This window comes from Theropithecus gelada, chromosome X (assembly GCF_003255815.1).
Source record: "Theropithecus gelada isolate Dixy chromosome X, Tgel_1.0, whole genome shotgun sequence".
NCBI classification, from domain to species: Eukaryota; Metazoa; Chordata; class Mammalia; order Primates; family Cercopithecidae; genus Theropithecus; species Theropithecus gelada.
Genome location: NC_037689.1, coordinates 117127580 through 117149659, shown reverse-complemented (window position 1 = coordinate 117149659; position 22080 = coordinate 117127580). Strand labels below are relative to the sequence as shown.

General features: G+C 47.3%; 1 protein-coding gene across 7 annotated transcripts in view; it reads left to right on the top strand.

The window, feature by feature from the left end:
• The window catches only part of SEPT6 (septin 6), a 79206-nt gene that overhangs the window by 8563 nt on the left and 48563 nt on the right, over positions 1-22080 (top strand). For all 7 annotated transcript variants that reach the window (XM_025371693.1, XM_025371696.1, XM_025371698.1 and 4 more), the window contains 2 exons: positions 9964-10078; positions 21643-21838. In XM_025371693.1, coding sequence (XP_025227478.1) covers positions 9964-10078; positions 21643-21838 — 311 coding nt within the window. The remainder of the gene's footprint in view (positions 1-9963; positions 10079-21642; positions 21839-22080) is intronic.

Here is a 22080-nt window from a genome sequence, read left to right as displayed (position 1 = left end):
TAATGGAATCCTGCTGTGAATCCTTTTATAGAATGAAAAGCCACTCTGGAATTTATCTTGTGTATTAAAATCAGTTTAATCTATTGGATTTGCCAAAAATGGGCCTCCTCCTCTGTCTGGTAAGGATAGTCTGTCTTGTACTTCTTCAGCACAACTGCTCCCCAGCTGAAGGGCATTTCTGAGGCCCCTTGGGGGTGCTGCCAGCTTTTGCAGGCCTTATTTCTCCTTAGAACAGCCCTGACATTTCTCTTTCCCAGGATAGGGCATTGCTACTACTCAGTTTCCTCTTAGCCTGGCTTAATTTGCATGAGGGACATTCTGATATTTGATGTGTTGGATGCATTTGAGAATTGTTTTTAAAACCTGTGGGAACTTGGCCGTGCGCGGTGGTTCACGCCTGTAATCCCAGTACTTTAGGAGGCTGAGGTGGGTGGATCACCCGAGGTCAGGAGTTCGAGACCAGCCTGGCCAACATGACGAAACCCTGTCTCTACTAAAAATACCAAAATTAGCTGGCTATGGTGGCGGGTGCTTGTAATCCCAGCTACTCGGGAGGCTGAGGTAGGAGAATCAGTCGAACCCTGGAGACGGAGGTTGCAATGAGCTGAGACTGCACCACTGCACTCCAGCCTGGGAGACAGAGTGAGACTCCATCTCAGGGAAAAAAAAAAAAAAAAAAACAACCTCTGGGAACTTATCAGTGCTTTTATGGTTCTTATGACCATATGGTTCTTATGACTGATAATACAGCGGCATCCTTGGCAGCATTGGAGGCAGCAGAGGAAGCTATCAGCTACCTGATTGTTTCATCAAGACTGTTTGCTACATGTTTCAGGATATATTATTTGACTTCTGGTTCACATGAATCATTATAATAAGAAATTATACTGTATGACTATCAGTTATGTATATATTATATATAATAACAAGTTATAATAAGGGGACTGGGCACAGTGGCTCACGCCTATAATCCCAGAACTTTGGGAGGCCGAGGCGAGTGGATCACCTGAAGTCAGGAGTTACAGACCAGCCTGGCCAACATGGTGAAACCCCGTCTCTACCAAAAATACAAAAATTAGCTGGGTGTGGTGACACACACCTGTCATCCCAGCTACTCAGGAGGCTGAGGCAGGAGAATCGCTTGAACCCAGGAGGGGGAGGTTTCAGTGATCGTGCCACTGCACTCCAGCCTGGGTGACAGAGTGAGACACTGTCTCAAAAACAAAAAATAAATAAATAAAAAGGCAGTTATAATAAGGAGACTAAGAGGGTTTTATTGTATTGCTGGTAAAATAAATGTTTTATATACAATAAAACTGCCTGAAAGCTAAATGCTCTGATGAGCCAAATTGTCAAGCACCTTTTGGTTGTAGTTCAAGATTTTTCTAAAATATCTGAGGCCACTTTCCTACCCAGGAAAGTATCATCATAGAATCTTTTTTAAAAAAATAACATTTTCCCTGTTTATAAAAGTAAAATATGCCTATTGTAGGACATTTGGAAAACCCAGAAAAGCAACATCACCTACAATCTCTCTACCCAGAAGAAATCACTGACATTATTTTGGCATGTGTTCTTCTAATCTTTTAAAAAATGCGTACTTTTTCCCCATCATTGGGATGACCCTGTGCATACAGGTTGGTTTCCCTGTTGTTGTTTGCCTTTGGTGAGCATTTCCTTTTGTCATTAAATATTCTTAGAAAACATTTTTCTCGGCTGCTTAATATTCCATCATGTATCACTGAAGCGATGAAACGGGTTTCATAGCCTTGGAGATTTGCAGGGTCATTCGGAGATCAGTGTTCAGGGCTGGGAGTGGAAATGGAGAAAGGGAAGGTGTGAGAGCTTGGGCCCACCAGTAGGTGACTGAAGAGAGTCCAATTTCAGTGTTTCTTTCCTTTCCTAGCATTTTTGTTGTTGTTGTTTGTTTGTTTGCTTGTTTGTTTTGAGACAGTCTCCCTCTGAGTGCAGTGGTGCGATCTCAGCTCATTGCAACCTCCACCTCCCAGGTTCAAGCGATTCTCCTGCCTCAGCCTCCCAACTGGCTGGGACTACAGGCATGAGCCACCAAGCCTGGCTAATTTTTGTATTTTTTTTTTTTTTTTCAGACGGAGTCTCGCTCTGTCGCCCAGGCTGGAGTACAGTGGCCGGATCTCAGCTCACTGCAAGCTCCGCCTCCCGGGTTCACGCCATTCTCCTGCCTCAGCCTCCCGAGTAGCTGGGACTACAGGCGCCCGCCACCTTGCCCGGCTAGTTTTTTGTATTTTTTTAGTAGAGACGGGGTTTCACCGTGTCAGCCAGGATGGTCTCGATCTCCTGACCTCGTGATCCGCCCGTCTCGGCCTCCCAAAGTGCTGGGATTACAGGCTTGAGCCACCGCGCCCGGCCTAATTTTTGTATTTTTAGTAGAGACGGGTTTTCCCAAGGTTGGCCAGGCTGGTTTCGAACTCCTGGCCTCAAGTAATCTGCCCACCTTGGCCTCCCAAAGTGCTGGGATTACAGGCATGAGCCACTGCACCTGGCCACTTTCCTAGCATTTGGATGGGAATGGCCAGAGGAGAAAGTTTAGGGACAGCCTAGTCATCAGCAATGAGTTTCAGACTTTTTGCTATCATTCTTTAGAATGACAGCTACTAACTTAGCCACCCTGGTTCAAAACAGAGGCAGGAAATTCTCCATTGACACAGATGCACCCTCAGTTCCCAGAGGCCTCAAATAAGGCTTGCTTACTATCACAGAGGTTGGAAGAGGGGCCGAGGGGAGTGGGGGACAGAGGTGGCCTACTTGGGTGCTTAAAGGACTCTTTATTTTCAGTAACAGCCATGAGAGAAAGATGCGCAGCTGGAACCGCCGTAACTTGTTCTTGATAATGTGAACTTTACGAATATTCAATTAAAAGACAAAATTGGTGTGTCCTCAGGAGAGGAGGCAGAAGAGAAAGAGAGCAGTGTTTCTGCCTGTGATATGAAACGTGGTATAACGCATTTCAAAACCACAGGTGACTGCAGATGAGGAGAAAACAGGAAATGTAATTGGGGAGGGGAGTGGGGCGCTCTCCCAGTTCTCAGGAGCACTCTTTCATTTTGCCTTCCTTTTAGCTCCTCTCAGACTCTGCATCCTAATTACCCCTGCTACAAAGTTGAGTGAGAACTCTTCTTTCTTTTTTTTTTTTTTTTTTTGAGACTCAGTCTGGCTCTGTCGCCCAGGCTGGAGTGCAGTGGCCGGATCTCAGCTCACTGCAAGCTCCGCCTCCCGGGTTTACGCCATTCTCCTGCCTCAGCCTCCGGAGTAGCTGGGACCACAGGCGCCCGCCACCTCGCCCGGCTAGTTTTTTTGTATTTTTTAGTAGAGACGGGGTTTCACCGTGTTAGCCAGGATGGTCTCGATCTCCTGACCTTGTGATCCGCCCGTCTCAGCCTCCCAAAGTGCTGGGATTACAGGCTTGAGCCACCGCGCCCGGCGAGAACTCTTCTTTCTTATATTAAAAATGTTTAAAAATTACATGGGTAACGTGCGAATACATTCGTGCTATAAAAGAGTCAAACAATAGGGAAGCATACTGACTACTCCCTTGACTGAGCCCCTATTTCCATCCCCCTCCCCTGAGGTAGCCACGATTGTGGGTTTGGTGGCTGTATTTTCAGTCCTCTTTCTATGTATCCACATACATTTACATGCAAATACACATATACAGGGCTTCTGGGGTATATATGGGCTCATATTGTGCTTATGGTTTACAATTTCTATTTTCTTTTCTTTTTTTTTTTTTTGAGACAGAGTCTCACTCTGTTGCCCAGACTGGAGTGCAGTTGCACAATCTTGGCCTACTACATCCTCGACCTACTGGGCTCAAGCAGGCCTCCCACATCAGCCTCCTGGGTAGCTGGGACTACAGGTGTGTGCTAACACACCTGGCTAAGTTTTGTATTTTTTTGTAGAGACGGGATTCTGCTGTGTTGCCCAGGCTGGTCTCGAACTCCTGGGCTCAAGCGAGCCACCTGCCTCGACCTCCCAAAATGCTGGGATTACAATCATGTAATAACTTCCGTTTTCTTCTATTTTATTACAGTCTCCCTATAACTTCTGTTTTCTGTTTTATAATATGTCTTGGAGATATTCACATCAGTACATACGGAACTACCACATTCTTCTTAATGGATGTAGAATATTCCAGAATATCCATGTACCATAATTTGGTTAAATATTTTCCTATTGTTGGACATTTAGGTTGGCTTTTGTTTGTTTGTTTGTTTTTAGTTTTTCAGCATTATAAACTGTGCTATAATAAATTTCCTTGTAATAGATCTTTGTACAGATTCTGAGAGGAGGTTGCAGGGTTAAGAGAGAAGTGCAATTTAAAATGGTGACTTTGGCCAATCCAGCATCTCAGTTCAGGCCTTCGGTATGGTAATATGGAACTACCTGCTACTACAGATGAAAATTTGAGATTTAGTGTCGGACATGCTGGGCCAACTTGCCAGTTCCATCTCCTCTTGGGCACACTGTAGTCAAGGAGCATTCAATTAACTGCAGTTAAAGTAATCAGGCCCTCAATTAATCAGGCCACCTTAAGGAGAAAAAGGAAAGAGATAAGATATCAGAGATTTAGTGAGAGAGGAGGGGAGAAACTTCCAGGGGCTGTGCTGGGGTCAGTGTACATTCAGTTCAATGTCGTGTCCTTTCTACCTTTGCGTATTAAACTCTGAACAATGCGGACTGATATTCATGATGATGACCTTGACATCTTATAAGATTCATCAAAGCACGGGTGCATAGTGTTTGCCAGACAGGATTTCCTAAAGTAGGAACTATACAAATACATTTTTTTTTTTTTTTTGAGACAGAGCCTCACTCTGTCGCCCAGCCTGGAGTGCAGTGGCGTGATCCCGGCTCACTGCAAGCTCTGCCTCCTGGGTTCACGCCATTCTCCTGCCTCAGCCTCCCGAATAGCTGGGACTATAGGCATCTGCCACCATGCCCAGCCAATTTTTGTATTTTTAGTAGAGATGGGGTTTCACCATGTTGGCCAGGCTGGTCTTGAACTCCTGACCTCATGATCCACCTGCCTCGGCCCCCCAAAGTGCTGGGATTACAGGCATGAGCCATCGCGTCCGGCCACAAATGCATTTTTGAAGCTCTCTTAGCTACAGGGATTGAGACAAAAAGTTTACTGCTTAAATCCCAGTTAGCAAGAAAAACACACTGACCAGGTTCCATGTCCCTTCTTTCCCAAACTCCTCAGTTAATTTAGGTGTATTGGACCCTGGGTAACAGATAAAAAAGAAATAAGGATTCTAAGAGTCACCAGTGGCTGGGCATGGTGGCTCACTCCTGTAATCCCAGCACTTTGGAAGGCCGAGGTGACTAGATCATTTGAGGTCAGGAGTTCAAGACCAGCCTGGCCAACACGGTGAAACCGCATATCTACTAAAAATACAAAAATGAGCTGGGCGTGCTGGTGCACGCCTGTAGTCCCAGCTACTCTGGAGGCTGAGACAGGAGAATCGCTTGAACCCGTGGGCCGAGATTGTGCCACTGCACTCCAGCCTGGACAACAAGAGTGAAACTCCGTCTTGAAAAAATAAATAAATAAAATTAACAGTGTTTATCTCTGGAGAGTGATACTATGGTTGATTTTTATTTTCTCCTTTATTATTATCTGTATATTCTAAAATTTCTACAGAGAACATTGATTACTTCCACAAAATAAAAAATCTGATAAATGTAATTTTTTTAGTAACAGCTAATTTAAAACCAGACTCCTTGTCATCCCTACTAAACAAGCATCTTTTCCTGGCTTTCCTGTGTCTCTCCATAGTGCTGTCAGTCTGAGCTCCCGGGCTTAGACCCTTGCGATTACTCCCTTTGCCCAATCACTCCTTGAGGTTCATTCCTTCTTTTTTAGTTAATTAATTAATTTATTTTTGAGACAGAGTCTCTCTCTGTCCCCCAGGCTGGCTGGAGTGCAGTGGTACAATCTCGGCTCACTGCAAACTCCGCCTCCTGGGTTTGAGGATTTTCCTGCCTCAGCTTCCTGAGTGGCTGGGATTACAGGCTCCCGCCACCACGCCCGGCTAATTTTTGCATTTTTAGTAGAGATGGGGTTTCACCATGTTGGCCAGGCTGGTTTTGAACTCCTGACCTCGTGATCTGCCCTCCTCAGCCTCCCAAAGTGCTGGGATTACAGGCGTGAGCCACCGCGCCCGGCAGAGGCTCATCCCTTCTTTAAGACATCTCTCAAATTTGTTCCTTCTCTTTGAGCCCCAAGTCAGGTCCGTTCACACCAACAAGCATTTATTGTCACAATGCCTGGATGTCACTCTGCTGGCTCAAAGATTATTGGAGTCATCTCCTCCTATGTCTTCCTGCTCCTAGTCTCTCTGTCCATCCAATCAAGCAAACACCCTGCAGCTGGAGTGGTCTTTTAAAAACACTCCCTGTATCATGGCCCTCCCTGCTCAAATCACTCAAAATCCTCCAAATCCCATTGCTTAGGAAATGAAGTCCATACTACTGCTTCTTAGGGCTTAGAAAATTCTTTCTTTTGGGTCAGGCATAGTGGCTCACGCCTGTAATTCCAGCGCTTTGGTAGGCCAAGGTAGGTTGATCACCTGAGGTCAGTAGTTCAAGACCAGCCTGGCCAACATGGCGAAACCCTGTCTCTACTAAAATATACGAAAAATTAGCCAGATGTGGTGGTGGGCACCCAGCTACTCGGGAGGCTGAGGCAGGAGAATCGCTTGAACCCGGGAGGCAGGGCTTGCAGTGAGCCGAGATCGCGCCACTGCACTCCAGCCTGGGCGACAGGGAGAGACTCCTCAAAAAAAAAAAAAAAAAGATTCTTTCTTCTGCCTTTTAGGGCTCTTTACAGCACTGTGCTAGGTGGGAGATAATGGCGGGACATGGGAGGTGTTTAGTAAGTTGTTGGCAATGGAGTAAATCTTTAGGAATAAGGTGTGAAGCTCTTTCCACTACCCTTCCACTGTCTTCAGTTTGAAAATTCATTTCCTCTGCTTTTGGCTTTGGAGCACTTGAAGCTTCATGGTGCTGAATTTGTTGGAGGCCGGAAGAGGCAGCCAGGGATGATAACAATTGGCTCAGGAAACCTCAACTCTGAGTCCACCTCAATTTCCGATGCCTGCTGCATTGGAGGCTCCGTTAAGAAAGCGTGTTAGTTCTCATGTCCCTGACTCCCCTGCAGCATTGGGGACCAAGAACTAGCAGTGGGAATCTTGCATCTTACTTTGTTTGCTTTAATAAAGAGAAGGGGAAATGGGAAGAAGAAGCAGAAAGGGGTGAATGTAGAACAAAGCCTTGAGTGATGTGAACCACTCATGAGGCTCAGCTTTTTTAAAATTTTTATTTATTTATTTATTTTTTTGAGACGGAGTCTCGCTCTGTCGCCCAGGCTAGAGTGCAGTGGCGCGATCTCAGCTTACTGCAAGCCCCGCCTCCCGGGTTCCCGCCATTCTCCTGCCTCAGCCTCCCAAGTAGCTGGGACTACAGGCGCCCGCCACCACTCCTGGCTAATTTTTGGAATTTTTAGTAGAGACGGAGTTTCACCGTGTTAACCAGGATGGTCTCGATCTCCTGACCTCGTGATCCGCCCGCCTCGGCCTCCCAAAGTGGTGGGATTACAGGCGTGAGCCACCGCGCCGGCCAAGATAGGGTCTTGCTCTGTTACCCAGGCTGGAGTGCAATGGCGAGATCATGGCTGACTGCAGCCTCGACCTCCTGGGCTCAGGTGATCCTCCCACCTCAGCCTGCTGAGTAGCTGAGACCACAGGCTGACGCCACCATGCCGGGCTCATTTTTGTATTTTTCTTGTTGTTGAGGTGGGGTTTTGCCATGTTGCTCAGTCTGGTCTCAAACTCCTGGGTTCAAGAGAGCCGCCCACTTCGGCCTCCCAAAGTGCTGCGATTGCAGGTGTGAACCACTGCACCCAGCCTCAGCTGTCTTCAGGGGGCCCCCTGGGGCAGAAAATATGCCCACTCTCACTGAATGATGGCGTATGGGCTGTCTGTTAAGAGTTCTCCACTGGGAGTGTGTGGGGTGAGATGTGTGAGGGTAATGAACTTGCCACATGGCATTCACCAGCACTAGCCCTGTTGCTTGCCCTCAGAGGATCCAATGATACTGATGGGAGTGAGAGCTAAAGCTGTGTGAAGGGGCTATCTGGGAGCCAGTTCTGACAAAGTGGGCTGCTGAGAGGCTCCTCCACCCTCACAGCCCACCCCTTTCAGTGTGAAAATGTGCTCTTATTATGGACCTAGTCTAAAAACTGGTCCAGCCCAACAGAAGAGCTGTCTGCTTAGTGCAGCCTGGGATTCTGGGCTGGGCCTCCTGGCACTAACCATGCCCTTCTTGGATTGCTCTTGGCATCTTTCTAGTTATGGAAAGCTTGGTGCAGCCCCACCCAACAGAAACTAACTCCTTACATAGTACTCACTTCTTGTCAACTTAGCTGTCTCCAGCTTCCCTTCTCTCCTGTCCCCTCCCCTCCCCTGTGGCCGTTGGTTTGTAGTTGGCACATTTCTTGAGTCCATGCAGGCCCCTTTTATGCTTCCCCCTGGCTCCTTGGAATCCTGTCCCAGTTTGAGGCTCCTCCTGTTTTTTAAAATCATTAACTATAAGCAGCTTTGGGTCTTGCAGGAAAAGCAAAGGCCCTCTGCTTTCCAGGGCTGGGAGTGGCTTGGCTGACCCTTAGGGAGTCAAAGGACCCAGAGGAAGCACAGAGGCAGCTTCTTGTAGCCATAGGGAGCCACAGTGTTCCATGCAGTACCCTTTAGGCTGGGGTTGTAACGATAACCCCACAGTGAATAACAGCAGCAGCTACTTTTTTTTTTTTTTTTTTTTTTAAGACAAGATCTTGCTCTGTCGCCTGGGCAGGAGTGCAGTGGTGCCATCATAGCACACTGCAGCCTCTACCTCCTGGACACAAGCAGTCCTCCCACCTCAGCCTCCCAAGTAGCTGGGACTACACAGGCACATGCCACCACGCTCAGCTAGTTTTTGATTTTTTGTAGAGACGTTGTCTCACTGTGTTGCCCAGGCTGGTCTCAAATTCTTCGCCTCAAGTGATCCACCCACCTTGGCCTCCCAAAGTGTTGGGATTACAGGTGTAAGACATTTTGCCAGTCAATAATTGATTTTTTTTTTTTTTTTTTTTGAGACAGAGTTTCGCTTTTGTTGCCCAGGCTGGAATGCAGTGGCATGATCTCAGCTCACTGCAACCTCCACCTCCAGGGTTCAAGCAATTCTCCTGCCTCAGCCTCCCAAGTAGCTGGGATTACAGGCACCCGCCACCATGCCCGGCTACTTTTTGTTTTTTTGGTAGAGACAGGGTTTCGCCATGTTGGCCAGGCTGGTGTCGGACTCCTGACCTCAAGTGATCCACCCGCCTCGGGCTCCCAAAGTGCTGGGATTACAGGTGTGAGCCACCGCACCCGGCCCAATAATTGCTTTTTAAACCCTTTTCGTAATACTTACTGAACACTTCTGCATGTACTAAGCTCGTTACATGTATTAGCGCTTCTGAGGCTCCCAGTCACCTCTAAGATATGCCATATTATCTCAGATGGCAGATGTGGAAAGAAACAGTCTCAGCAAGTTACTCAGCTTGTAAATGACTGAGTGGAGATTTAACCTGAGTCTGTGAACCTCCTGTGCCAACATTCTCCTCCCCTGACTCCACTCTCCTGCCCCTAATAAGCTCCTCTGTAATTTTCTCTGAAGCTGTGGCGACATTCACTATTGAGCCTAGAGGATGCCTGTCTCAAGAATCTGTGATTTCCAAGCTGACGGGCCATTTTGCTTTGGAGCAGGGAGTAGCTGAGGGAAGAGATGACACACTGGACCTGGGCGGGTGTGACTTCCTTGCACGGCGAACATTTGGATGGAGAAGTGAGACTCAGACTGCTTTTAAGCACATTTTCATTTTCTCCCCCATTCCTTCCAAATTAGGGTGAAGGTTGCCGAACTGTCCCCCTGGCTGGACATGTGGGGTTTGACAGCTTGCCTGACCAGCTGGTGAATAAGTCCGTCAGCCAGGGCTTCTGCTTCAACATCCTGTGCGTGGGTGAGTATTTCCATAGCAGGAAATTCTATTACAGAATATGGATCCTTAATGGCTGGATACGGCTTTGCAGGTAATTAGGTTAAATAGTGTGTCATTCTGATTTAGTTGTGAGAGTGTCTCTCCCCTCTTCTTTTATCTCTTTGCCTGTTTTTTGTAAGCAGATGGCTGTAATTACTTTTTTCCCCTGGCCAGACCAGAGTATTGGGCCATATCTTGGGGGGAAACTGAGCTATGTGAGACCCAGTGGAAATTCTGTAAGGGAGCTGGCTGGCTCAGGACGGCTGCAGAGTTCATTTTGACTACAGAAGACAGGAGCCAGGGCAGAATTGGGAGGGAGGGGATAGCTGAGGAAAAACGCCTGCCCGCCAGCTGTGGGCAGTGGGTTGGGTCTGTTTCCTCTGTAGTTTTGCTGTGCTTGGTTTAGTTTGAGCTCATACAGGCACCACACAGCTGTATGCAACATTCTTTTATTCCCTTTACCTATCTCTCTACCTAGACTTTTTTTTTTTTGAGACGGGGTCTCACTATGTTGCCCAGGCTGGTCTCGAACTCCTGAGCTCAAGTAATCCACCCATCTTGGCCTCCCAAAGTGCTAGGATTACAGGTGTGAGCCACTGTGCCTGGCTTCTACCTACACATTTAATCTCAACAGTGGGAACTGGTCTTAGCCCCCTCTATCTGCTAATCACAGCACAAGCAGAGTGCAGTAATATCTGTGAAATGAATGAATGAGTGAATGCCACAGGAACCATTCATTATACTTTTCACTTTCTCACATTAGCTCTTTGGACATTACCAGGACTCTGCGAAGTGAGCAGAGCAAGTAGCATTTGTATCCTCATGAAACAGGTGGAGACACAGTCTTGGGGAGGATAAGGGACTTAACTGAGGCAACACAGAAGAAGTGGCACCATAATGAGGACTCAGGCCTGGTTGACCCCTTGTTCCTCCCCCTGCTTCTCTTAACTGCTGCCAGCAACATCTCTTGAGCACATGAAAGCACTTTGGAAACCACTGAGCACCAATCAAACAAATATGAGGGATAACAGTTCCTTCTTTAAGAATGTCTTTGGCCGGGCACAGTAGCTCATGCCTGTAATCCCAGCACTTTGGGAGGCCGAGGCAGGAGGATCACGAGGTCAGGAAATCGAGACCATCCTGGCTAACATGGTGAAACCCCGTCTCTACTAAAAATACAAAAAAAAAAATTAGCCAGATGTGGTGGCGGGCGCCTGTAGTCCCAGCTACTTGGGAGGCTGAGGTGGGAGAATGGCGTGAACCCGGGAGGCGGAGCTTGCAGTGAGCCGAGATCGCACCACTGCACTCCATCCTGGACAACAGAGCGAGACTCTGTCTCAAAAAAAAAAAAAACTTTTTTTCTTAGATATTAAATATCCCAAATTTGCAAACATGATCATAGCATATAATTTTCACCCTGTAGCATGGGAAAGCATACCTGCATATTTTCAGTGACCTTCTGAACCTTAATGATTAGATAAATACCAGAATAAAGTCGGTTTTTGTACTGGCTGAAACACTCAAACACTTTTGCTAATTGCCTTTTATTTTTGTATAGAGTGTATGGGGAACTTGTTCATGTAGTAAATCTGAACTACTACTAAATTGGTTATTTTACTCTTTAATGTATTCAGAATTTCTGTTTTTTCTGTCTTTTTTTTCTTTCCTTTTTTTTTTTTTTTTTTTTTTTGAGACAGAGTCTTGCACTGTCACCTGGACTGGAGTGCAGTGGCACGATATCAACTCACTGCAACCTCCACCTCCCGGGTTCAAGTGATTCTCCTGCCTCAGCCTCCTGAGTAGCTGGGACTACAGGTGCATGCCACTACACCCAGCTAATTTCTGTACTTTTAGTAGAGACTGAGTTTCACCCTGTTGGCCAAGATGGTCTCAAATTCATGACCTCAAGTGATCCGCCCGCCTTGGCCTCCCAAACTTCTGGGATTACAGGCATGAGCCACTGCGCCCGGCCTAGAAATTCTGTTTTCTCACTAAGGTCATTCATTTTCTTGGGCTCTTTATCTTTTTTTTTTCCTCTATCCCCAGCATTCTTTTTCCGGTCACTTTTTGTAAGAGAGTTGCTCCACATTTAAGGACAAGTGGAGAACAACAGATGATGGGCAGTTGTTCCCACAAGCTAGGCTCACTCCCTAGCTAAATGGCTCACTCCCACACACCTTTGGTTTTGTTGTTGTTGTTGTTTGAGACAAAGTGTCCTTGTGTCACCCAGGCTGTAGTGCAGAGGCTCACTGCAGCCTCAACCTCCCAGGCTCAAGCATCCCTCCCACCTCAGCCTCCAAAGTAGCTAGGATTACAGGCATGTGACCGGGCTCATTTTTTTTAGAGATGAGGTGAGGTCTCACTGTGTTGCCCAGGCTGGTCTCGAACTCCTAAGCTCAAGGGATCCACTTGCCTCGGCCTACCAAAGTGCTGGGTTTATAGGCATGAGCCACCGTGCCTGGCCCACATCAACTTTGGAACCTATCAGCTGAAAATATGTGCTTCAGTTTCAATCAACAGATTTATACTCAAACTTATTTTTAAGATGTGACTTCTACTATGCATGTCCTTGTTCACAGGGAGAAAAATATACCTGGAGGCGTTAGCGAACAAAGCAGTACATTAAAAAAGAAAGAAAGAAAATATGTGCTTCACAGAATTACACATCGAGGGCCTTAGAGTCCAGATCTAGGCTGTTAATTCTTCAAATGCTGAAAGTCTAACTAATGGTTATCATTAGGTGCTATTTGGAGAAAAATGTAAAATAACTAGAAGTCATAGTAATCGACATCAAGTGCAAAGACTATCACATCCAATATTAGCACTGCCAAATCTCTGTTTAACTAACAAGAGCTCCAATCTTTGGCTGATGGCCAACTTATTTCACATAATATTTGATTACCACAATATTTCAGCACAAACATATCAGAGTGCCTTGGCATTCTTCCCAGAACTCCATATGACCTGTACTGAAGTTGAGATGAGAAGAGAAAATGACAGACCCACTCTAAGCAACCTTGCAACCAGTGCGATTGGGTGGACTAGTAAAGCTTTAGGAGGGAGGCCATGTGAATTGAAATGGATCTCTGAGGGTGGAAGTGTAGGGTAATTTGATATGTGGAGCACAGGCTCCCCTAGGGCCCAGAGGCAGCCAAGCTCAAGGCAAAGTGGGTGGGAGAAATAGTAATCCCCCATCCTCTAGTTTCCACCTAGACATTGTACAGCTACAACTGCTTCCACTTGCACCTACTGGGATGGAATTGCTCAAGTGTCCAGCACAAACCCTCCAAGAGGGGAGGAATAGGAAGGAGATGCTCTCATCCTCAAGGAGTCACAGACTCTCTTTTGCTCCCCACTTGTCAAGTTTCAGGAAATGGCTGCCTCTGTAGCTCCTGTCTTAGACCTGCAGGTGCAACCACTGGATAGGCCAGCTCCGACTGGGTTAATTTCATCCCTGTTCCAAAAAACCCTGCAATGCATGCATCCTGCCCTCTTGCTATGCTCACCACCCTGTCCTTGCTCAGAGAACCCACAATTTGGGCCAAGGTTATGAGTAGCTTAGAGTAACTCTGAAGCTGCAATGTCAGCCCAGCCATGAGGCTGGATCCAGTCGCTGACTAGGCAAAGGGTCCATAGCTTAGCTGCTGAAGGTGATCTTTTATCTTGCAGAGCTTTTTGTGACCATAGTTCATGCCTACTGCCTGTGTACATTTACTCCCTTAATGACTGTTATAAAAAGATGCTGTTTGGGCGTAGAATATATTTCCCCAAAGTATTTTATTTTATTTTCTTTTGAGACACAGTCTTACTCTGTTGCCCAGGCTGGAGTGCTGTGGCGTGATCACAGCTCACTGCAGCCTCAACCTCCTAGGCTCAAGCAATCCTCCCACCTCAGCCTCCTGAGTAGCTGGGACTACTGGCACATGCCACCATGCCTGGCTAATTTTTTTTTAATTAAAATTATTGTGTAGAAACAAGGTCTCACTATGTTGCCCAGGCTGATCTCGAACTCCTGGGCTCAAGCAATCCTCCCTGCTTGGCCTCTCCCAAAGTCCTGGAATTACAGGCATGAGCCACTGTACCCAGACTTTTCTTTTTCTTGATAGGGCATTTTTGGTGTAAAATTATGGTAGCACTAGCTTCAATTATTAACAGAGACCTAGGATATTTTTTCACACTATTGTTTATCTTGGTGCTGGGCTGCTGATCATAGGCCTACGTCCAGCAAAGTATCCTATATGCTTGTGCATATGTGTGTACATCTGTGCACATATATGTGTTGCAACTGAGAGAGAGAATTTTTTTTTTGTGTGTGTGTGTGTGAGATGGAGTTTTGCTCTTGTTGCCCAGGCTGGAGTGCAGTCGCATGATCTTGGCTCACCGCATCCTCTGCCTCCCGGGTTCAAACAATTCTCCCGCCTCAGCCTCCTGAGTAGCTGGGATTGCAGGCGTGCACCACCATGCCCAACTAATTTTGTATTTTTAGTAGAGACGGGGTTTCTCCATGTTGATCAGGCTGGTCTCAAACTCCCGACCTCAGGTGATCTGCCTGCCTCAGCCTCCCAAAATGCTGAGATTATAGGCGTGAGCTACTGCGCCCAGCTGAGAATTTTTAATAATCCAGAACCTAATTTATAGTAAGGATACCAATAAACGGCACCTACAATTATTATTATTATTATTATTTTTTGAGACAGAGTCTCACTCTGTCACCCAGGCTGGAGTGGAGTGGCACTATCTCTGCTTACTGCAACCTGCATCTCCCAGGTTCAAGTGATTCTCATGCCTCAGCCTCCATAGTACTTGGGATCACAGGTGTGCACCACCATTCCCAGCTATTTGATTTTGTATTTTTAGTAGAGACAGGATCTCACCATGTTGGCCAGGCTGGTCTCGAACTCTTGACCTCAAGTGATCCGCCCACCTTGACCTCCTAAAGTGCTGGGATTATAGGCATAAGCCACTGCACCTGGCCTACTATTCTTTTTAGAGGACTAGGCACATGAGTGTGAGCATATTATGATTCCTCTCCAATATATTCTCTAGGGTTGACCGTAATTACCATAGAGGTGAGGTTCCTCTTTCTCCCCATGAAAACACATATACTAGTCCCTTAGCTTTGGAAATTTCAAGGATCCCTTGATCCTAGATACAGTACAGAATGCCTCAGAGGAACCACCAGAGCCAACAGTACAAATATTCTGGGGCCCGTTACTTTGCACTCCTGGGAACAAGCCCCAAAGAGACTCATCCATCCAAATGCCCCAGTAGCAGTCATGGCTGTGAGGAGCACAAAGGGTCATAATGATAATATTTACTTTGAAGCTGCTCAGGATTCCAGGCTCAACTGGGCTCTGTTGAACATGGAAAAAAACAGTCACACAAGAGAAGCAGGATTGAGGCTTGCTGCAGGAGGAAGGAAAGGGCAGCTAGCATTCTATCAAGGCCAAGGATCAATTGTTTCATACCTTCATCTCTGGGAAAGGCCAGCTGCTCACTTGTCTAAAACAGGCCGCTAGCAGTGGTGTGCTGGTCAACGTCACAGCCCATCTCAGGAGAAAAACTGTTGTGGTTTGATGCATCTGTTCATTTCCTTGGTGTCATTACTCCTGCCATGGCTGCTGTTAAGCTACCAACATGACATCACTGCACGTGGGCTTGGGAAGAGATGCAGGAAGCGGACAAGCTGGCTCCAGCACACCACTGCATGCGGGGCCTCTGCAAGATCAGGAAGGAGAAAGGACAAGGTCACAGAACCAGGCATGACCTTGTCCCTTTCCATAGGCTTCCTTAGCCAACCGGAGTTCCTGGAGTGTTTCCTTTTGGGCACCTCCCTGTTAAACTCAGAGACATTTCTCTGGGTTCAACATTCAGAACTGGAAGAGACTTTAGGTCCACAAGAACAGGGATTGTGGCTATCTTGTTCATTGCTGTATCTGCAGCTCCTGTAACTGTGCCTGGCTCCTATTAGAGGCTTCGTAAAGACTCATTGAATGACTGAATGAACAAACATATCACACCTATGCGTCTCGCTAGAGCACATTGGTTAAAAACATGGACTCCAGCATCAGCCTGCCTGGATTCAAATGCTGGCTCTGCCACGTACTAGTTTGTGACCTTGGACTAGTTACTTCCTCCACATTTTATTATTACTAGTTTCTAAAATAGATCTATTATTCTAAGTGAAGTAACTCAGGAATGGAAAACCAAACATTGTATGTTCTCGTAAGTGGGAGCTAAGCTATGAGGATGCAAAGGCATAAGAATAACACAATGGACTTTGGGGACTCAGGGGGAAAGGGTGGGAAGGGGGTAAAGAATAAAAGACTACAAATTGGGTTCAGTGTATACTGCTCAGGAGATGGGTGCATCGAAATCTCACACATCACCACTAAATAACTTACTCATGTAACCAAACACCACCTGTCCCCCCCAAAACCTGTGGAAATAAAAAGTAAAACAGAGACGGGGTCTATGTTGGTCAGGCTGGTCTCGAACTCCTGGCCTCAACTGATCCTCCTGCTTCAGTCTCCCAAAGTGCTGGGATTACAGGCATAAGCCACCGTGCCAGGCCCCTCCACATTTTATAGATGAGGAAAGTAAGGAGCAGAGATGCTGAGGAACTGGTGCAAATTTACAGAGCTAGTAAGTGGCTTGGTTAACCCATCTATAAATTGAGGACAAATAGTAACATCTACCTCATAGGCTTGCTGTGAGGAATAAACAAGAAAATATATGTAAAAAACTTACAGCAGTGACTGTAAACAATAGCCGTTATTACCAACCCTCTCATTTTATAGAAAAAGAGACTGGGACCCAGAGAGGGGAAAGGGCTCAGTTCATGTCACACAGTAACTTAGCAATAACCTGGCTAGAAGTCTTTTCTTTTTCTCTCTCTTTCTGTCTCTCTCTCTCGCTCTCGCTCTCTCTCTCTTTCCTTTCTTTCTTAGATGGGGTCTCGCTCTGTCACCCAGACTGGAGTGTAGTGGTGCGATCTTGGCTCACTGCAACCTCTGCTTCTCGGGTTCTAACGATTCTCCACCCTCAGCCTCCCGAGTAGCTGGGATTACAGGAGCCCGCCACCATGCCCGGCTAATTTTTGTATTTTTAGTAGAGCCAGGGTTTCACCATGTTGGCCAGGCTGGTCTCCAACTCCTGACCTCAGGTGATCTACCCGCCTCGACTTCGCAAAGTGCTGGGATTACAGGCCTGAGCCACCGTGCCCTGCAAGAGTATAGTTTGAAAAAAACATATTTCATAGTACTCATATATGCTTAAAAATGTTTTTAAAACTGTTGTTTCTAGAATACTATCTCCATTAAGCAAAGTGAGATGAAAGCCTCTTGGCTGGTGGAGCATGCATTAAAAACCTTACTATCCACTCGGAGGAGCTCTGGGAGGGCTGGGGGAAGAGGAGTGAGAAATTGACCCCTCGGGACTCCTCAGGTTTCCTGCTGGAATCTAATTGCCAAGTCCCCACCTTCCTGCAGGGGCGTGGAATCTGCTGACCCGATCCCAGTTAGGTCATGTGTGCCTCCCCCTCACAACACACTCACACTCAGTACTGGACCCAGGGCAGCTGTGGGAGGGGCAGCATCCTCGGCTCAGGCTGGGTCTGTGCCAGTCATTGAGAGGAAGGCTCCCCGACCCCCAGGCTCCACACTGATGGAAAACTGGAACAGGAGCTCTCGATAGCCATAGGACGAGCTCACTTGGTTTTCTGCCCTCTCTACTATTGCATTTATCTCAGTTCCCTAGACACCCGGGTGTTCTTTTCTTCCAGACGTTCGTTATTTGGCATCTAATTTCCACAGCTCTTTTGTGCCAGCAGGCGTTTGGGTGGTCATTTCTCCTGCTGTTCCTCCCAGCTCCCTGTCCTGCCCTGCCCGGCCCCCATTCCTCCAGCTGTGCAAACAGGGTGGGTCCCTCATGCTGCGCTGCTGCCCCTGAGGCCTTCTGTGTGAACCTTGGGTTAGGCACTCCTGGGGGTACTGGAAGATGCTCCATCTCCTGCTCTCTGAGAATTCTTAGGATCGGGGAGTCAGGGTGCCCACTCTGGGTGCTAGGGAAACAGGACCCCCATTCCCTAGGAGCTACAGGGCATTCGGCAGGGAGCTCATGGAACAGAAGGGTTTGCGAGTTGGGGGTAAGGATGGTTCTGTTCCATGAGCTCCCTTCTGTTCCATGGGAGGGAGTTGGGGGTAAGGATGTACATGGAAAATTCATCAGGCACACAAGAAGATGAGTTAAACTGTAGCTCAAACCTCAGTGCCCTTGAGAGGGGAGGTGAGTTAGGATGTGAGAGCCACACTGTGCTCCTACCTCTAAGGTGCTGGCCCCGTTTGCAGTTAAGGTGCACCCCAAATTTGGGTGAGGTGGGGTGTGATACATTCCGCTGCTTGGCCAAGTCTGCCACCTCCCATGGCAAAGGCCCCACCTCATAAAATTCTTCTTGGGACCCAAATACTTCCTGTTTCTTTAGGGGAGGAAAAAGGGGGCCTCTTCTTCAAGAGTCTTTGCTGCTAATGGATATAGCAGACCCTGGTTTGAAACATGATCTGTGTGAGGAACCATTTCCCCACACTCTGGCAATTTACCAAGTTAGTCAGACCTGGCTATGAAATTGGGCTGGGGGGCCGGGTAGCCAGACTGAATTGAATGTTCTCCTTGTTCTCCCTTCCTCTCCTTGTCTCCCTCCTGTCTCTTATCCCTTCTCTCTCTCTCTCTCCTTCTCTCTGTCCACACACAGAAAACTCTTATCATACACAGATATTTTAAAAGGCACCTCCTGCATTCATAGCTCATTATTTGGGATAAAAGAAGCAGGCTAGGCCGGGCGCGGTGGCTCACGCCTGTAATCCCAACACTTTGGGAGGCCGAGGCGGGCAGATCACGAGGTCAGGGGATCAAGACCATCCTGGCTAACACGGTGAAACCCCATCTCTACTAAAAATACAAAAAATTAGCTGGGCATGGTGGTGGGCGCCTGTAGTCCCAGCTACTCGGGAGGCTGAGGCAGGAGAATGGCGTGAACCCGGGAGGCAGAGCTTGCAGTGATGCGAGATCACGCCACTGTACTCCAGCCTGGGCGACAGAGCGAGACTCCGTCTCAAAAAAAAAAAAAAAAAAAAAAAGAAGCAGGCTAGACACACCCAGAGGGGGAAGGAAGATGGAGCATTTTCAGTTCTACATCATGTAGCTCTAACCCTAGCCCTGAACCACCCTGCAGATGTGTGCTTTTGGTCCCAAGGTGGGATTTGGCAGGCCACAATTTGCCCAATGCAAACCCAGTCCCGACTGTGAAGAGAAGTCAAGGCTCACATCCCCCCTGGGCTGGGGAGAGGAGAGGGAAAAACAGGGATGATGATAGCAGAATAAACGGGAGGGTAGTCTTTGTCTTCAAAGGGCAGGCCAGAGTAATTAATGATATCCTCTTTTCGTAGTGCCCACCTCTCTACTGACTCTTTAATTCCTGGTATTCCTGAGTCACTTGGGGTGGGCTCAGGGGTCAAATACAGCCTGGATCTGTAGAGATTATAAGCAGTTTTAGTGCCCAGCCCAGTTTGTGGCCTCATATCAGATTCCTGTTTAGCTCCCTTGTCACCAGCTCCAGACTTCTTGTGATGTCCCATTCCCTGAAGTCTCGTTGGCTCCTGACAGTGGCTTGCTATCCCTTGATCTCCCAGGAATAAGCTCCCAAAACCTTCACTAGTCTGCCACAGCCCTTCCCCTACTTGTTTCCCCAGTGTGAAGTTCAAGACTTTAAAAATTCCAATGGTTTGATTTATTAGTATCTCGCAGCCTAGTAGTTAAACAAATAAATGGCTAGTTTGTTTAAAATTTAAGGATAAGGGTCAGGCGCGGTGGCTCATGCCTGTAATCCCAGCACTTTGGGAGGCTGAGGCGGGTGGGTCACCAGAGGTCAGGAGCTTGAGACCAGCCGAGCCAACATGGTGAAACCTCATCTCGACTAAAAATACAAACATTAGCCAGGCATGGTGGCCGGCGCCTGTAATCCCAGCTACTTGGGAGGCTGAGGCAGGAGAATCACTTGAACCCGGGAGACAGGGACTGCAGTGAGCTGAGACTGCGCCACTGCACTCAGCCTGGGTGACAGAGCGAGATGCTGTATCAAAAAAAAAAAAAAAGAAAAAAAGAAGAAGAATTTTTGTGGCCTGCTAAGTCTCCCCACCCCACCCCTCTTAGTTAAAAATGGTCTCACCGAAAGTTCAACCATTCAACCAGGATGGGAGGATAAGCCAGGAGCCTGCATAGTTTTCACCACTGGGAGGCACATCTGGGCATCCCCAGAGGGCTGTTTAGGCTTGGCAGGGAGGAGAGGCGGGGACTGGAATGAGAGGATATTTGTTTGACAAGGGACCACTGTTTTTTTTTTTTTTTGAGATGGAGTCTCACTCTGTTGCCCAGGCTGGAGTGCAATGGCATGATCTCAGCTCACTGCAATCTCCGCCTCCCCTGGTTCAAGTAATTCTCCTGCCTCAGCCTTTCAGTAGCTGGGATTACAGGCGTCTGCCACCATGCATGGCTAAATTGTGTATGTATAATATATTTTTTTGGTAGAGACAGGGTTTCACAATGTTGGCCAGGCTGGTCTTGAACTCCTGACCTCAAGTGATCTGCCTGCTTCAGGCTTCCAAAGTGCTGGGATTATAGGCGTGAGCCACCACGCCTGGCCACTGCTGTCCTTTTTTAAAAAAAATTAAAATACTCCTTTAATTTTTATGACAAAAACTATACATATTCCATTTAGAAAACTTGGGAAATATAGAAAAGCATAAAGAAAGGGATGAAAACCACACATAAGGTCACCACTCAGAGATAGCCATTGATAAGAGTATATTGTATTTCCTTCCAGTCTTTTTTTTCTAGGCATAGCTATACCTCTCCATCACTGCCTATAACAATTTCTTTTTCTGACTATAAAAGCAACGTATACTCGGCCAGGTGCAGTGGCTAACGCTTGTAATCCCAGCACTTTGGGAAGCCGAGGCGGGTGGATCACAAGGTCAGGAGCTTGAGACCAGCCTGGCCAAGATGGTGAAACCCCATCTCTACTAAAAACACAAAAATTAGCCGGGCATGGTGGTGGGCGCCTGTAATCCCAGCTACTTGGGAGGCTGAGGCAGGAGAATCACTTGAACCCGGGAGGTAGAGGTTGCAGTGAGCCAAGATTGCGCCATTGCGCTCTAGCCTGGGTGACAGAGCAAGATTCCATTTCAAAAAAAAAAAAAGCAGTGTATACTCAAGGTAAAATTTCCAAATGACAGAAAAAAAATTGGAAGAATAAAATGAAAACTACCTCAATTCTACTATCTGAGATAACTACTACTGATCCATCTGTATAGTTCCTTTTAGTCTTTTTCATTTAACTGAGATCATACAGTTCATCTGCTTCTATCTGCTTTTTGCTTTATGTTTTATCATGTTCATTTTCCCATGTCAACAAATGTGTATCTGAGACATGATGTGTAAGGGCTGAATAGTCACTATGTGAACAGACCATAATTTATCCTTTTGCTTTTCAGGAGAGACAGGTTTGGGCAAGTCCACCCTCATGGACACCCTGTTCAACACCAAGTTTGAAGGGGAGCCAGCCACCCACACACAGCCGGGCGTCCAGCTCCAGTCTAATACCTATGACCTCCAAGAGAGCAACGTGAGGCTAAAGCTCACGATCGTTAGCACAGTTGGCTTTGGGGACCAGATCAACAAAGAGGACAGGTAAGGAAGGCGGTGGGGTGGCAAAGGTGGAGAGGTTGGTAGAGGGCCGCACAGAGGAACTCACCATGTGGGTCTTGAAGACAGCACAGTTATCAGACCCGGGCCTGTCCTCCCAGAATGGTGTGGGCAGCAGCAGGTACCTCCCAAGCATCGGCCCCGTCCAGTGTCCCTGTCTACAGCAACTGTTCCACTCCACTCACTTTGCCAAAAGAAGGGTGTCTTTCTAATATACATGGGTCAGG